This window comes from Eretmochelys imbricata, chromosome 2 (assembly GCF_965152235.1).
Source record: "Eretmochelys imbricata isolate rEreImb1 chromosome 2, rEreImb1.hap1, whole genome shotgun sequence".
NCBI lineage: Eukaryota > Metazoa > Chordata > Testudines > Cheloniidae > Eretmochelys > Eretmochelys imbricata.
This window is the reverse complement of record NC_135573.1, coordinates 53254792-53272156: the sequence shown is the minus strand read 5'-3', so window position 1 is coordinate 53272156 and position 17365 is coordinate 53254792. Positions and strand designations below refer to the sequence as shown.

The 17365-nt window shown below is 38.4% G+C and overlaps 1 protein-coding gene and 1 long non-coding RNA gene across 4 annotated transcripts in view; one reads left to right on the top strand and one right to left on the bottom strand.

The window, feature by feature from the left end:
* The window catches only part of ZC2HC1A (zinc finger C2HC-type containing 1A), a 54509-nt gene extending 45406 nt beyond the window's left edge, over positions 1–9103 (top strand). Inside the window, exons 8-10 of one of the 2 annotated variants that reach the window (XM_077810097.1) lie at positions 2518–2637; positions 7932–8042; positions 8917–9103. In XM_077810097.1, coding sequence (XP_077666223.1) covers positions 2518–2637; positions 7932–8042; positions 8917–9103 — 418 coding nt within the window. The remainder of the gene's footprint in view (positions 1–2517; positions 2638–7931; positions 8043–8916) is intronic. The other variant, XM_077810098.1, reaches the window with a different exon arrangement.
* On the bottom strand, positions 295–16878 carry LOC144261033 (uncharacterized). 2 transcript variants are annotated; one of them, XR_013345120.1, is made up of 3 exons: positions 16738–16878; positions 6149–14615; positions 295–627 (listed from the first exon to the last, which is right to left on the bottom strand). It is a non-coding gene; the product is annotated as an uncharacterized LOC144261033 (long non-coding RNA). The 2 variants fall into 2 exon arrangements; XR_013345121.1 differs by lacking the exon at positions 295–627 and having other exon boundaries at positions 1833–6419; positions 7474–14615.
* Positions 16879–17365: the final 487 nt, after the last annotated feature.

Genomic DNA, 17365 nt, shown 5'->3' with positions numbered 1-17365 from the left:
GGCAAAGGGTTTCACTTTTGTCAAATTGGCATTTGCTGACCAAAAAAGTGTTATCAAAAATATCTGATTAGCTCTAATTAGCATTTCCATTTTATAATGGTAAAAGGCAGGTCTGTTGGAGGTCATGCCTGATGTTGGCAATAATGCTGTCTGTTGTGGCTAAAGTTTACTGTATGCAGATTCTGAAGACCTATCCAATCCTAGAAATGTCTTCACAAGCAGTTCTGCCACAATCTTTTTAAAATCCCTTTGTTTCTGCCAGCTATTTTAGTTAGTCTTTAAAATACATTCATACACAATTCTTACACAGCTTTAATTCTCTATTGAGGACTGCTTACACGCATATACGTCCTGATCAGTTCCACACCTAGAAACATCATCTTTCTGACTGTGCTGACCTCAAATTCCTACCAACAAAGTAAACGACTCAATTAGCTTGGATTTTTAAGGTCAGCTATATTGCCATGGCAACTGTATTTCATATTGTTGATCATGTTATTTATTGTATAGCCGTTTCTGCTGACGCTCCATTGAGGTAATGTGAGTTTCAAGAGCTGTGCAAAGCCTTACTGCATTTCTGTAGTATCTTGCAAACCGCATGAATTCAGCATCTTTAAGATGACGATACTGTAGAAATGATTGAAGGATAATATTCGTGTTAGAGAGATATACAAGGTAAATAACTAATTTTCATGGGTTATTAAAAGCCAGAGCAAAGCTGAGGGAATGTTGATGAATTAAGAGGCTATGAAGCCAATACTAAAATTACATTTCAATGCCATGAACTTTATTTTTAAAAATCTTATGGAGTTTGCTGAATCAGTTTTGGCACATAACAAAAATAAAGTTCTCCTTCCCTCTCCCCCATGAGATTTTGGAAATTAAGTGCTTTTGCCTTCTCAGACTTTCCAGTGACATAACTTTGAGGGCAGGGCTTATTATAGACAGAGAATGTAGCAACTTCTGTACAAAGAGGTTATTTTCAGTTTTTATTTTTCCCCACGTCTTTTTCTTCTAACTTCTAACTGAAGTTTCAGAAATATGTTCTCTGACCAGGAATGGCTTTTTGTTTTTTTTTTAAATTTGGGCATAAAACCTTCAACCATTTTTGAGAAAAAAGTGGTGGTGATGGGGGAACACACTTTTTCATTGATTTTTTTTTTAAAGCATGACTCTTTGAATAGTCCTAGAACATTGTGGTAGATGATAGCAACTTTAAATTTTGCAGGGACATATTTCCTGTGAGTCAGATGAGCCTTTCACTGATCTGGTGAAAACTGATTATGGTTTGTCAAAGATATAAAAGTTTTGCAATGCAATCTCTTAACATTCTAACAAGATTCTATTCGTTCTGGGAATGCATGCATAGTTTAAGAGAGTAAGTAATACCTGTTTTCTCAGGGTTAGTTCTCCTCTAAATCTGACTATTTGAATCTCTAACACTTTGGATGGAAGGCAGAAGACCTTATTTCTCTTGGGATGATGGGCTCCAGGTTTGCATGACACTGAGAGGAAGAATAGAAGGCATATTGCATTGTTTTAGAGTCATGCTCGGGAACTTCTGGAAAGGGAGAGGGAGAACAGACCACCTCTCCCTTTACAGGTAATCTTTGACTGGAAGAAGATAGCATTTTTCTCATCCCTTCCCACCATCTTATCCAAGGGTTTGTCTACACAGATGTTTAGTTCACGGCAAGCTGGAGTGTGAATCTACCCCGCAATAGCCAGCTGCATACTAACTGTCATGCACTAACAGTTCTTTGGAGTGCTTTGATCTACTCCTGTTTCAAAGCAATGTAGATCAAAGCACACTAAGGAACTGTTTGTGCATGGCAGCAGGGTCCACATAGATAGATAGTGAGCAGCTGGTGAGTATGGGATAGATTCATGCTCCAGTTTGCCACAAATTAAATGTTTAGGTAGACAAGCCCTCAGTTAAGTTTGTATGAGTTCTGCCTATGAGCTCTCTGGTCTGCTTCATTGCCATGATGAATTTTACTTTATAATGATACAGTGTACCCAGTTTATTGTGAAATTGTCAATCATTAAATAACATCATTTGAGATAACCTAATTTTAATAATCTGCATGACTGTTGGAGACAGACTAGTCCTAATAAACTCTGATACTTGTGAAGCAAGTGCCTTTTGGAAGACCAGGATTGTAAATGACTTATATCTTTTTACTATATGTTCCATTCTGTGCCTCCGATGAAGTGGGCTGTAGCCCATGGAAGCTTATGCTCTAATAAATTTGTTATTCTCTAAGGTGCCACAAGTACTCCTGTTCTTTTTGCAGATACAGACTAACACAGCTGCTACTCTGAAACCTGAAGTTAATGTGTTCACTAAAAGTTTGAAGTCTGACTGTCCCAGATAAGAATAATTCAATTTCAAAAGTTAGAGTTCTGATGAGGAAGATAAATGTTTAATTGTGACTACTTGTTTGAAATACTTGCAATAATATAAATAGCAAACTAGCCAACTCCTTATGGGTACACCTTTATATATTTTAATAGTAAGACGGACAAGTTAGGCCCACCACTGCGAACTGGAAGAGATGTGCAAAGGTTGTATGACAGTGATACAAAAACAGACAGTACCATCAAAAGACCAAATGAGTTGTTGCCCATTAACAAGTAAGTATTGCAAATCAGTGTGGTTTATCTATTTTTCAGATATGTTCCCCAAAAAGTGTTGGAATATTAAAAGCATTTTGTGGCTTTTGAAATATGCAAAGCTTCCTAATGAAGTTGTTACCTGATGACATTGTAACAGACTTACTGTCCCCTTTTTTTGTGTCACTGTGAATGTCTTGATAGACCAAAATCAGTGTCTTGTGGGAAGGAGGAAATTAATCTGTAACACATTATGGCTTGTACAACTTTCATATTGGATATAATGTTTTATGATAGGACAGAAAACACAATATAATGCTTGCAACTGAAAACATTTTCCACTGCCATATCTTCCTTTGTTGACTCCAGTTTATTATATATATTTACTCTTATTTCATGTTTACAGTGCTGGTATAAAGCAGCTATATAGCAAGCATTTAAACATATAGAACAATTTAAAAAACAACACAACCACAGGCATATCACATAGATAAGTCATTACAATAAGATAGCTTATTGGTTGCATTTAACTTTCAATAGCTATTAAAAGCCGACACATATACCATTGCTTCAACATGGTAGAGAAATATTCTATATTTCATATATCTTTTGAATAGAAAATAGATGCAGTGTCCTAGATACCACTTTCAGGTAACTGGGCAAATGCTGATTTTTAAATGGCAAACACTTTATCTGTAATATTTTAAGGTAAATTGCTAAGGAAGAGTTAGTTACAAATGGTGACATGTTGGGAAAATACCAAAGAAATGAATATGACTTATTAAGGGGATGCTTTCAAATAATAAAAACAATTTTCCTACATTAATTGTTCTCAGATGCTGTTTTAATTTTTAAAAATGTAAACAAAAACATTTCCAGAAGACTATTTAGACTAAAATATTCAGACTTGAGTGCCTAAAGTTAGGTACCAATAGGAAAAAAACGGTGGCCTTTTTTCCTGAGATGCACTGCATCTGCATCTTCTATTGGCTTCAGTTGGAGCTGATAGAGTGCTCAGCACCTCTGGAAACCAGGACACTTTTTAAAAAAAAATTATTTAGATGCCTAATATTAATCATGCAAGTTTGAAAAATCAGGTGCTAGTAATTTGCAGAGTGAACATGCTTGCATGAACATGCCTTGTATCAACAAAGAGGATGTGACCTGGAAGAGAACCACTGGTGTGGAAGGTATGGACTTTTTGGCAGTCCCAGGAGTCCTACCACTGACACAAATTTTTGACCTACACATGTAGCCTTGTAGTAATAGGATAATCAACTGTTCTTACTGGAGAGCTTCTTTTGAGAGCTTGGCATGTAGACAAACTGCTACTATAAGAGTTTTTATTGTCCTACTGTGAATATTCCAACCATGTGTAGAAATATCACTGTTGATATCTACCCAAGCAGATCATGTAATTTAAAGAAACTGTGGTGGCGAAAGTGGGCTCCATCAATTCTAAACTCCTAGTGCACTGGCTATAATCCAGGTTGCCCAACAGTACCCATTATAAGCCCCCTGTTTTCAGTTACTTATAGCTTTTGCCAAAGTTCAACCATTTGGGCTGAAATGTTCCATTAGAGGTGTCTGCCTCAGACTGCACTTTTTTTGTTTAATTTCAGCAAAAACTGTTCAGCTATTTCAGAGAATGAGGTTAGAGAAAATCACATTTTGCCCTTTTAAAAAATTTTTTGCAACCTTTTCTTAGAAAAACTCCACTGCCTCCATACTTTGGAACAGAGACTAGAAATTTGGCAAGGGGTGGCCTTTGTGATACTGATGTGCTTTTGGACAGCCCTATTAAAAATCTGCCCAAATTTGACCAAGTTAGAAGGTTTTGAAAAAAAATCACAATTTGCACATGCTCCATGCAGAATTGTTTAAGAGCAAAAATCTCCGAAGATTCCATCCTCACTGACCAACTGACTCCACTTGGATTGGGAGCTGTGGGGTGGAGGGGAGATTAGAACTGGTTGGAAGAGAGGTTGAGACTGGGGACTGGGTGTAGGGAACTGGTTGAGGTTGAGTAAGGAGGCTTGGAAGGTATGAGAATACTGGTACTAGCTAAACAAGGACACTGGGAGCCACTGAGGGAGACAGCTGGGCACTGGGAGCCAATTAGCTGGCCTGGGATGGGTGCGGAGCAGCAAGATTGGATGATGTGCTGGGTGGAAAATGGACTGGCTGGACCAGGAGAACGAGGGTGTGGGGGAATTGGGAAAGAGGAGAAAAAACTGACAAGGAGCTAGGTTGTGAGGGGGAAACCTTGGCCTGGCTGGACAAAGAGAGTGGGTAGACAGGATGAGTGGTCTGGGGAAGGAGACTAGGACTCGGACCAGTAGTCATGAGGAGGAAAGATACAAACTGGATGAGGAGCCAGGAAAGGAGAACTGAGACTAACTAGGCAAGGAGGGGATGGATCTAGGACTGGCTGTGCAAGGAGACAGAAACTGGGATAAAAAGCCTGAATGGAGAGTGGGAATGAGTGGGCAAAGAAAACAGGACTGGGACAAGGAGCTGGGGGGAGGTAGAAACAGGACTATGAAAGGTTGGAGGGTATAGGACAGAAGAGGATAAACTTGGGGGAAATGGGCAGAATAGTCTATTCATTAGAGCAGAGAGGTCTATGCAGTGGATCTACAGATTCTAACCCTGTTGATGAACAATGTGGGTGTCAGTATGATGCCGCCTGATGAAATTTCATTTTCCAGTTTGCTGTTTTAAATTGTGCACAAAAAATACATTAAAAGATATTATTGAGGTTGCAAAGTCAAGGACTCAAAAGTTAGGAAATGCCAGAATTAAGGTTACCTTTGTAATTTTAATTTGCCCCCCTTGTGCATATGCATTAGTATGCAGTCTTTAATTATATGATGGAATACTATTTTTTTCCACGGGACCCTGACCTCATTCAGTTCAGAGGAAAGACCTGCTATGGGGATGAATCAGGGTTGCATGTTAAAGGAGGCTGTGATCTATAGGATGTTGAGGAAGTAGAAGATGCTTACTATTTGTAGTACTGGGGCAAGCGGGTATAGGCCTGCCCAAAACTAAAGGCCTGGGCTACAGCTGATTTCTGCGGACAACAACTGAAAGAAACAGGATTCAGAGTGAGGTCAAAGATTAAAATGAGAGAGCCAGAGGGAACACAAAGCAGAGAACCCCAGACAGCGCCCTCTGTCCTCAAAGGCATCCAGAGTAGAAGGTGTGGAGTGAATGAGGCAGGGGATAGCAGGATGAGAAAGGAGGGTCTTATCATCGAGACAGTTAAATGTTGCCCTGGAGAACTGGATTGTATCCTTGCCTTTGCCACAGAGTTCCTATGTGATGCTGGGCAAGTCATGTAAGCCAGACGTTTTGCAGGTGATCACTAATTGTGTGTTCATTATTTTCTGACTTCACAACCTGAGTCTTGATTTTAAAAAGTGCTGAGCACTCACTGCTGCAACTGAAGTCCATGAAAACTGTGCTTTGAACAGTCAGGTCCTAGGTGTCTCAAATTGGGCACCCAAAATTAGGGGATATTGATTACCTTAATGTCTCTGTGAATCAAGTTCCTTATCTGTAAAATGGGGATAATAATTCCTTGTCATTTCAGAGGTGTGGTGTGGAAATATATTCTTTGGTGTTTATGAAGCACTTGTACTATATGAGTGCTGTAGACAAGTCCACGAAGACATTAATAATTCTGTATTCAGAGCAGGATTTGAATAGTGGGCAGTAAATGAGGCCTGTGGTCACACATTGAATGATAAATAGTTGCTCATAAATTCATCACTCATGCACTGAATGAGGCAGGGATCCTGTAGGAAAAAACAGTATGTGATCATGTAATTAAAGACTGTATAATAATGCACATGCACAAGGAGACTGAATTAAGGTTGCCCAGGCAAACAATTCTGGCATTTCCAAAATTTTGAATGCTTGACTTTGCAACCTTAATAATGTACTTTTAACTAACTTTTTGAGTGTAATTTGCACTTATATTGTGGCTTTTTGATTCCACAATGCTTTTATAAAGTAATCCTGACAATGCTGTTGGTAAGTAGGTAGGAAAACAGCCCATCCTACAGACAGGAGCACTAAAGGAGAAAGTTTGTGACCAGCCTGCTGTCACAAACTCAATCTGTGAGCTGGGGCAAATTACTCTTTGGAGTAAGTGGGTGGCATACTTGTGTGCTTAATTATTAGACCACTCCCCTCATTTTGGGTTTTTCACAGCAGTGTTCAGGCCACTGGGTCCAAATCGCAGGGGTCAAGAATCCTGCCTTAATCTGCCCTTGGCTATTACGGATGAAGGTAAATTTTTAAAAAAAATAAATACATTCTTCAACATACTATCCAGTGTGTGGTAAATTTTTGGAACAAGATAACAGAACTTATTTTTAATCACTTGTAGTGAAGGGTGCTTCCGCCTCCCTGTTCCTCTTGATGGTGGCAATGCTACTCAGGGATAACACCCTTCCTAGCTGTGCTGAGGAATAGTGCAGCTTGTCAGTGCTCTCATGTTCCTCCACTTCTTCAAAGTGAGCAACTGTCTGGAGATTTGAATAGGACAGAGCAATCCTTTAGCTGGGTATCACCACCCAACTTCCCTTCTTCTGTGTGGGGATTCTTGAGAGAGCTTCTGCCTCTGTGTTGCTGCACTATTGAACTGAGGATTTGACAAGCCATAAAAGATGGGTGCTGCTACCCTGTTGGGTGAAAGTTATTCCCCCATCCCCACGCTTAGGTTGAAGAGGCTGGACCAAGAGGGCATCACTGTCCTTCCTAAGCAGGGGAGTAACAGCCACCTCCAATGGCTGCTGTGGCTGGGTTCAGTATTATGGGAATGAGAAGGCAGTGGCCATGGCTCACCTAAGAATGAATGTGAAGGGGTGCAAGGCATCCATCTGCCTAAAGATTCTTCCACTTCTTAGTTAGGCCACCAGTTTGTTGCTTTTCACTCTTCTAGCAGTCCTAACAGAGCCATAAAATCACTTTTAGCCTGGGAGCAAAGAGGTGGAAATATTCTATACCGTGAGCAATCAATAGAGAGTGCATTTGCTTTATTCTAGTGTGATACAGAATGAAAGATTGGGAGTATGAGTGAAATGCTTCTTCACCATTGGCCAAAAGAGTGCAGTGTTACCATCACTGGTCCAGGTTTTGGCACTCTGTGGTCTTCCGACCTTCCTAATCTTGCTATGGCTCTTCACTCTGTCATTGGTAGGGTTAACGAGGTTCTGCTGTTTTTCCAAAGTATTGGCAATGTTGTGCCCGGGTGGTTTGTTGAAACTGTTTGTTTAATTCACTGAATATCTACTCTCTTCCAGAGGCACTGTGAAAACTCGAATATCAACCCCTCCAAGTATGGCAAAAAACACGGGCACAGGTGCTCTAGCAAACAAAAGGAAAATCTATAATGCAGAAAGTTACTCAAGCAGGTAGTTTTTAACTTCATAATCTTGTAAGTACAGTAAATAGAAACATTTTAGGGGGGTACTCTCTACAGGAAATGATGGGAAGAGTCGTACACAGACAGTTATGGGAACCTCTTAATTCAATATTCTTTGGTAGATTTAACAATTTTAGTATGCTTTGACTGTAGGTTCGGCATATTTAGTGCTGTAGCTTAGTGTGAAAGTAAAATTTCACCCATCCAAGTGTGTAAGGCTGAGCATTAGGAGTTTCAGTACACTTGTGAAAAGGTTATGAGAGAATGGGTGGCTCTTTCAACCTAAATTTAAGTCAATTACTGCTAACTGAAGAAGAGAAAATAGGGAGTTCTAACGCCACACGATCTGAGGGTGATACAGTGGGTGTTATTTTCTGAGGTTCTCAGTGCCATACATTTCCTCTGAAGTTAAGTGGAGTTGTGCATGCTTATGCCTCTGAAAACTAGGCAGGAAGTCTGTCTCTAAAAAAAAATACAGTGCTAATATTTCTTTGACTATATACTTTCATTTGTTAAAGATATATTTAGGGTTACTTTCCAACAAAACCTTTGATAGGTCAGTGATAGAATTTCTAGTTAAATTAACTTGTGACTTGAATGTTTCTTCCTGCTTCTAGGATTCTGGTGTTAGTTTCCTTTAGCATCTCTCTTTTTGTTTCAAAGTAGGGAGCACTTTGGAAAGGGTGCACAATATGATATTTCAAGTAGGTAGGCTGATTATCCCTTTTATGGCACAAACTTTAAAGTATACATTTGTCAGTTATTAAAAAATAGTAATTCTTTGTAAAGGATTAGAATGGGTACTTATACCAAGCTGCACTGTATTAAATTATATTATGAACATTTGTTATTTGAATTTTCAGGTCTGATGGTAAAATTGGGTATGATAGTGGAGACTACTCATCCTCAGTCAATGGAGGAAATACAAAAAGCAGTGATGAAAATTCACCTGTACAGTTATCAAAATTTTGCCATGAATGTGGAACCAGGTACCCGGTGGAATGGGCAAAGTTCTGCTGTGAATGTGGAATTCGAAGAATGGTTGTATGAATGCATTCTTAAAAGCAAAGAAAGCAAGCAAACAAAAAACAAAAAAACCCAGAGCTTCAGTTGCATATTGCGGCATGGAATGCTGGAGCACTCCTTCCTGTTAGATTTCATGCTGCAAACATGCATGAAGTACCATGTTGTAGTAATTTACTGAGTGCAATCCTTTTGGTTACATAGTTATTTATATATAAATATATATACTGTATATAAAAATAACAGGTACCTAAAACTGTGCCATTCAAGGACATTCTAATCTCTGTTGGAAAATATTTTAAGCTAAGTAGAAATGTGTTTGGTAATTTAGCAGATAGAAATGGATCTTTTTGTAGAACCTTGGTATGTAAAATATTCTAGCTATGAAACATTTGGGCTAAAAAATGCTTCTGAGAAGGAATCAGATATACTTATGGGACACTAACTAAGAAACTGTCTTTTAAGGAAGTATGAAAACTGCATGAGTAGCTCCTATAACTTTCTAATTAAATTGTTAAAGATTGTCTTTGGTTAAAGAGATTAAAGCATACTATTCCAATGAGCTTCCATGGTTATTTTCTGGGACTGCTTCTAAAATATTTGTTAAAGCAAATGGACTGAAGTCCTGTGTGAAAGTATTGTTCACCTGTGTAAAGAGTAATAGGATTTGAATAAGAACCAATGAAGGTTATTACATATTTACAGCCAGCAGTGTGGGACCAGGCCTTTTTTTAAAAAAAGCCATGTTTTCCATAATGATGTACTTTCCTTTTCACAACTGTGCACACGAGTCTTATCCAACAGCTCCCATCTCTCCTTCCAGAGATGTCTGCAAGTTCCTGCTCCCTTCACTTCCCTCCTCTTTCTCCAGAAGGAAAGACAAAATAATTTACTCCAAAAATTTTTTAAAAAGTTTCTTGGATATATATTGAGATTTTCTAGTGGATGGCTTTAATAGATGATTATCATAGATGATGAAAATAATTTGTACATCAATTTTTTAAACAGTCCTTATAATGTGTCTTACATGATAGAGGTCCATATAGTTATATGAAACTGGTACTGTAAGTTTTGATAGAAGTCATCACTTCCCTTATTCTGATCCCGTGCAATAGGCAAAGCCATATGTTTTTGGAGCAATTATGCTTCATGGGATAGTATGTGAATATTTAATTATTCTGTCTGCAATTACTACGTTTTTTTGGGCTGTGTACTGCAGCCATTGAAGTCAATAGCAAAACTCACATTGACTTCCAGGGGAGCAGGATCAGACACCTTAGCTGTTTAACTTTTGTAATATGATAACCAGAAGGGCAGTTTAAATAACCAGGCAAAAGCTGAGTTTCTTAGTTTGTGTCTGAATTTAAATGTTTCTGTTATGTGCGTTTGCTTTGAAGTATTTTAAACTATTTTGGTTTCCCAGGGAAAAACAATCCGAAGGAATCTAATTGTGCCTTTCCCAAATTAACTGTGCAGTCTTGTCCAAAATTGTTACTTTTAATTCATTGTTGCCACTAGTATAGCACGTGTATGATTTATATTAAGGTGGTATATTGAAGCTTTTTGCCACATATGGTATGACATTGCAATATTTTCAGTTGATGTAATCCAAAAGTACTATTCATATTTTTGGAGAATACAGATAATGGGGCCAATTACAAACAAAATGTAGTTGATATCCATTTTGTGGATACCCTTCTCTGATTTTTGTGGATATCTTTAGGGACTTGATGCTGTCATTTTGTGGGCCCTAAACTATTATTGCTATTTTAGGATGACCAAGTTCAGTGGTACAGAATTGTTTTGTAATCTTTCTGAGAAATTAGGTGCTTCTAGGAGTTGTCCCTTTACCTGATGTATTGACATTGTTTCTAATTCTACAATATGGCCACTGAGCTGCCCGTGTTTAGTGTGTAAGAGTGGATAACTATTAAATGTGATGTTGTATAATAGGTAGACTTGATGGACTTTAACTGAATTTGGGTGCTAGAAATCAAGGTGTATAGAATGGCCTTTTGGCAGTTTCATATATACACATGGGAATTACAATTCTGCATCCCTTGTGGACGTAAACCCCAAGGAAAAATCTGCTCCAGAATCACATTAGGGTGTCCATTGTCCTGTGGGCCTTCTACTGTAGTGTGAAGTGCCCAAGGGATGTAAGAATGAGCCAAATATGGGTTCAGCCAAGGGACACTGAAGGTTCATAGGCCCAATATCTGATCTATTTAGTTTCTGTTCTTATATCTGTTGGCAAATTAAATGTTATCCGTTTTAAAAAAAATAAACAAATGGTAGCAGCCCAGCACTCATCATGAGCAAACCTGTAATAACAGCAATATGTTCGTAAAATATAAAGGGAAAGTTTAGTAAGGAAACAGAATAGTTTCAAGCTTATGAGGATTTTATTGTGAATAATGAGAGGAGTGACGGAATTATCTACAGAATTATGAACGTCTGTACTTTGAAACCATAAATGCCAGGTTTCCCAATTCAGTGCATACAATATGTGGATTTATGTTCACTACTCTTTGAGCTGTTGTGTAATGCAGTGCTTCAAAGTCAGGTGTTAGAAAATTATCCTAGAGTTATGCACCATTTATTTTCTTTTAATTGAAATTTTGTGTGTATTATTCTAAAGTTTAATTCAGCATTACAATTTAGTAAATTTAAACCTAGATTATTGACAAAATGTAACATTTAATAATGTGCACGTTTGAATCTTCTATAATAAAGACATGAAAACACTAACATAAAATTTGCTTATCCAGTTTGTTACTGCTTATTGAGGCTATATTCAGTATGTTCAGGTTTGTTTATCAAAATGTTTTTATTATCTAATGTATCTAGTGCTATCTACAGAGGACTGCATTGCACACTGTAACAGCACAGACTGCTGCCTTTCCATCCAAATGTTTGTTAGCAAACAAAAACGGAACGGTTTTCATAATACTCATTGCAGATGCTGTTTAAATGGAATATGAAACACATAAGGAGCATAATTAAGTATCATATAAAAAGCAAGAAATAAGCATGTTGATTGAAGGAAGATTAGGGAAGATCTTGAAAGCTCAGTGTACATCTCTCCAAGGATATGTATAAGCATATGTTCTGTGTGAACTCTTCAAAAGTTATTATCCAAAATTAAATTAATAAAGCTAAGCTTATCATTTTTAATTAAAGTGGGCAGAACACCAGAGGAGGATTATGAACCCCAAAACTGATGAATAACAACACGCACTAACTGCACATTTTAAAAATCTCTGAATAAGTTGTGTTGGTGTAATTACATGGTTACAGTATTACTTTCGCCTCCAGGACCTTGACAACTTTTACTGTCCACCATATATATTGCGCTATAAGTTCTCTTGAAAAGGTTCTCTCATTCTGTAGGAGGGAGTCAGTGGAGGGTTCTTGCATGAAGAGCCAGCTCTGAGATGAAGGTTAATGGTAGGTTCCACAGTTGCCAACTTTCACACGGTAAATAAGCACCCTGACTTTCACAATAAGCCTACAACCAAGCTAATCCCATTTCAGAACAGGGCCAAAATAAGCCAATCCCTAAGAAACCCAATGCTCTATGTGACTAGATCCCCCCCAGCCTGCAGGCTAGGACTGTGGTGGGCCCGGCTGTGCACCTCTGATTCTCTCCCCTCTTTACACCTGCTTGCCCCTGCTTGGCGGGAGCTGATCAAGAAAAAGAAGCAACAAGCCAAAAAGCAACTCACAAGCCAATGAAGCCAAAAACAAGCCTAATTTCTGGGTTTTTTTCACGGGTTTGGCCTGCGAGCCATCTTCCCTGTCCTGAAGGTTTTGAGTGCTGCCTCTTTTTAGGATTTAGACCATCAGCACCTAGAACTAGGGCCATGAAAAACGTTTCTGTGCCCCAGAAAGCAGACACTGGACTTAGTGTCTTGCCTTCCCCTCTGCCTCTCCATTCCCCGTTTCCTTTTATGTTATCACTCTCCCCCATTCTATCTCACATTTTTCATTAAAAATTGAACTTTTTGGCAGAGGTTTTTAAAGGGATTTGGACTCCCCATTACATTTCCCTTGGTGGATTTGAAAATCTCAATCTTTAAGGTTTGTTGCCCAGTAATGAGACCTAGCTTGATGTTAGGAGCTCTCCATGGTGCTCTGGCACTGAATCTGCTCCTACAATGCATCTAATTATCAGTCTTCCATTGCACGTGCTACAGCAAGTGAGGGAAACAGAGTGCTGACTGCAAAGTGCACTTCAGCAATAGCCCCAATGTTAGAACATCATGGAGTGTGTCTGTTACTGAGAGGAAGTGGCTCAGTGTTGTGATGGTGTAGTGGTGGGCAGGGAGGAATAGGTAAAAACTATTTTTTCCTGATGGAGATAGCAGAACAGTATCTCTCTGCTGTAGCTTAAATGCTGTGTGCTGGCATCCCAAATGGCTAGTCTACTGAACATGAAATCAAATAATAATGTCTGAATGCTATAAAAATCCACTAGAAATGTTAGTTATTAGTCACATTTATTCCTCATACCGTACAGAATCAAATACTCCTGGAAGAAGCTTTCGTTACTGGAAAAACTGTGTTCCTAGAAAAGGGGCTATTTTACTACTTAATTTTATTGTTTTAGCTAAGCAGTGAAACTTAAATGGGAACAAGGTTTTGTGCTTGCAACTGTGTGTCAAACACTGAAAATAAATTTACATGAAATGATGGTTAATGAAATTGAGTGAATTTTATTTGCTTGCCCAAAAAAGAATTACTTGTTTGGGGTGAGTGAGTAGAATTTTTCAAGGCTTATTTATTATTAATCTGTGGGTATGTATCTTTTAAATTCAAAACATAATGGAGTACAGAGTTTGATAAGCACAGTTGATTTAAAACCTGATTAGCCTGTGGGGTGCTGGTTTCTTTTTAACCCAGTAGTAAGGTTAAATCATGGCCTCACTTTATCCAGGTCTTACAAATAATATTTGGTAAGAAATTATTTGCAGTGTTTAGTAAGTTAGCACTCACTCAGCTCCTTGAGACTTTCTTCCTAGATGTACAGTGCACAATATGAGGTACATTGGTACATATTTCTAGATGATTTTTTTTAAATTGTTTACACATATTAAGGGGCAAACATGTTACCATGCTCATGGGCACTAAATAGAACCATTGAATATATCACAAGCAATTGAAAAATTTAGATTTTCCCTTTACAGATATGAACATTCTTCATTTGATATATACTAATTGAAAAGTATGTTTCCCCATGTAAATAATAGCCCTTGAGACTTAATCAGATGTATTTTGAAGTTTCATTCAGTTCAAAACCACTAATGCAAATGTACTTATAGAATAACAGCGGTCTATGCACCATTTCTGGTGTGGGCTTTTGGCAGAAGTAGTGTGGGATTTGCACCTGATCCAATGCTGAGCACTTAACAGTTGCTCTGGCGTCCAGTGGAATTTGTGTGTGCTTGTCCTTCAAGCACTGTCTCTGTGGGTGTCTCTTATATGCATCTTCATAAGCCAAAGCACCCATTTATTTATTTTTATACCAATGTTTCACCTGTTTTATAGAAATGGTTCATTATTGTATCTGATATTCTTAGAGTTGTCATTACTACATCTGTTATTGTTTATGCCTGGCACTTTAATGCACTGAATACTCTCACATTTGTCACTATCAAGAGTCCTATTTCTATCAAATGGTTTGAGTTTCTTGATCACTTATTTGCTATGTGAAGTTTGAATTCTCAAGTGTCAATTCCATTTTAATTTGCAAATGTAATTTGTAAATAGCTCACCCTATACAATCTTGCCACTTGTTACCAATAAAGCAGATATGCTGGATAAAACTGTATGTTCTCTTTTATGTTTCTGTATTGTCAAGTGTAAGTTGTGTAAAAAAAGTAGCCTAGTATTGTTTTGTTTAGTACTGAGTTTGAATCATATAAATAATTTGAATTCCCAAGGTCCACAGGAAATACACTTACACTTGGGCCATGTGTAATGCCTGCTCCTAACATGTGGGCCATCTACTGTCTTCTCATGTGAGTTGAGAGACAGCTGAAACACTGCAAGTAAAACTTTCAAAAGCATGTACATGAATTTTATTGAGAATGAGGCTCCGAAGTGTCTCAATCCATTTTGAAAATGGGACTTAGGCTCCTAAATCACTAAGAACTTCTGAAAATTGTATCCTGAATTTTAATTAGTGTTTGTACAACTCTTGGAAGACTTAAAGTTCTGTCTAACTGAGAAGAGTTATCTTCATATTTATATACCTACTATTGAGTATGATCAGTTTATATAGACCTTTTAGGCTTCTGTTTGTTTTTTTTCTGACAATGTAAAGGAGTTGTTTTAATACATAGTCAATCACTGATACCTGTGTTGTAAATGTAAATCTCATCTGTATTCTGACCATTAAGGTTATAGAGTCCATCCTTTTCAATTTATATATCTAATCCAGACTATTAGATGTAATCAACTATTGGTATAGCCAAACCCTGATACAGGTTTATTCTTCCAGGCAAGATAAATGCAGCGCTTGGATGTTTGTAATTACAGCTACTGGCAGTGAAATGATTAAATGTTGAGTTTCTATACTAGAAGAACCTGAAGCTATATTTTCCCTGTGTGAGATTCTTTGATGTGAACAGAAGCTGTAATTCATAGGGTTTTTATTGTCCAGTCCAGCTGAATTGAGACAGAGTTCCTCTTTTCTCCTTTATTCCCCCCATACTCCCCTAATTTCAAAGCTGCTCCAATTGGCATTTTTTTCTGGCCCCACCACACCCTCCTCAGGTCCTATTTTTGCTGCAGAGAAAAGAAGATACTTCCTCTTCTGTACTCTGGGTGAAACTCATTCCTGTATAGAAGGGCCACAGAGGCCTATGCACCCTTTAGATCTACTGGAGCCCTATTTTGAGGACATAAGTTGTGCATAGGCCATGGATGGGTGCTCTGCATAAGGTGAATTGCATGCTGCCTGAGTGAGTAACTTGCAAAAGATGCTTTTCCCTGGGGAAATGAGTCTTTTAAAAAGTCTCCCCTAGGAATTCTGCATTTTTGGAATTGAGTGGAATGCTTTGGGGTAGGTTTTGCCAAGTGCTCCCCCTTGCCTCCAAACCCAGTGAGTTTCAGCAGCTCCTCACCTGCTCTAGTAGCCATTGGCTTACCTGTCTCATGCTTTGTTGCATAAGAGATTGGGGGAACAACAGGGATTTCAGTAAAGTGGATTTAGCACCTGAACACTGGCTTACCCTCCTTCAGGATCACTATTGTGCTTCCATTGTGAACCAGCCCTTAACTTTGCTGATGTGTGGTGGGGACAGCACCAGAGCAGGTTTTGAAGCAACACTGCCACTGTTCCCTATCACAACTTGTGTCATGCCACAAAGCCTGCAGGACAGTTCAGGTTAAGGGAAGGAAAATGCTCTCACTGAGGCCCCACATAGACAATTACTATACTGGCTTCTTTTTGTCCTGAGGACTTCAGAGAGGACCCTCACCTTGAGACCAATTCCCTACCTGACCACTCAGTCCATCACGAGAAGGACCCTAACCAGATACCCTTTTTGTGCTGCCTATGCTGCTCACCCAACCGTGCTAAATTACTAAAACCCTCTTGTGACAAGACCACTTCTTGTCATGCCTGGGTTTAGTTTAAAAAAAAAACCACAAACCTGGTCATCCAGAAGAAGCTGCTTCTGTCACCCTTTAACCTTTGTCTCAGAAATAGAAATCTGGAAATTGATTTGCTAAGCGGTCTTTGCAAAATTACCATTTATAGCCCATTTACTGTGAAGCTGTTCATTCTTGGGGGCTAGAGAAAGTTATAAACTGAAAGTAAACAAGTCAAAGAATGCAAGTCATCGTGACAAGCAGCACTGGTGAATAATACGTGAATAATCTGCACCTGGCAATAAGATACAAACAGGCCTGATGTTTATTAAGAAGAACTGTCAGCAAACAATTTTATAGTTTCTCAAGTCAGAATTATGATTCCCGCCTGCTTGCAGGCCCCTGTTATATTAATATTGATGGAGTAAGTGGGAGCTAACGTGACCCTGCCACTATACAACACTAAACTGTTAAACAAGGTTTGAGGGTTCCAGCACAGAGACCTCAGCCTGCTTAGTCCCATTGAATATGCTCCATTAAAAATCTTCATAACCTTTGATTAAAGATACAAACAAAGAAGGAAAGACAGTTCAAGCATTGTAAATGTACAGTATGAAGTAAGGCTTTCATTTTAACTTATCACTTTTTTTTTTCTTGAGAGTTTTTTTATAAGGGAAACGCCCCTGTTTG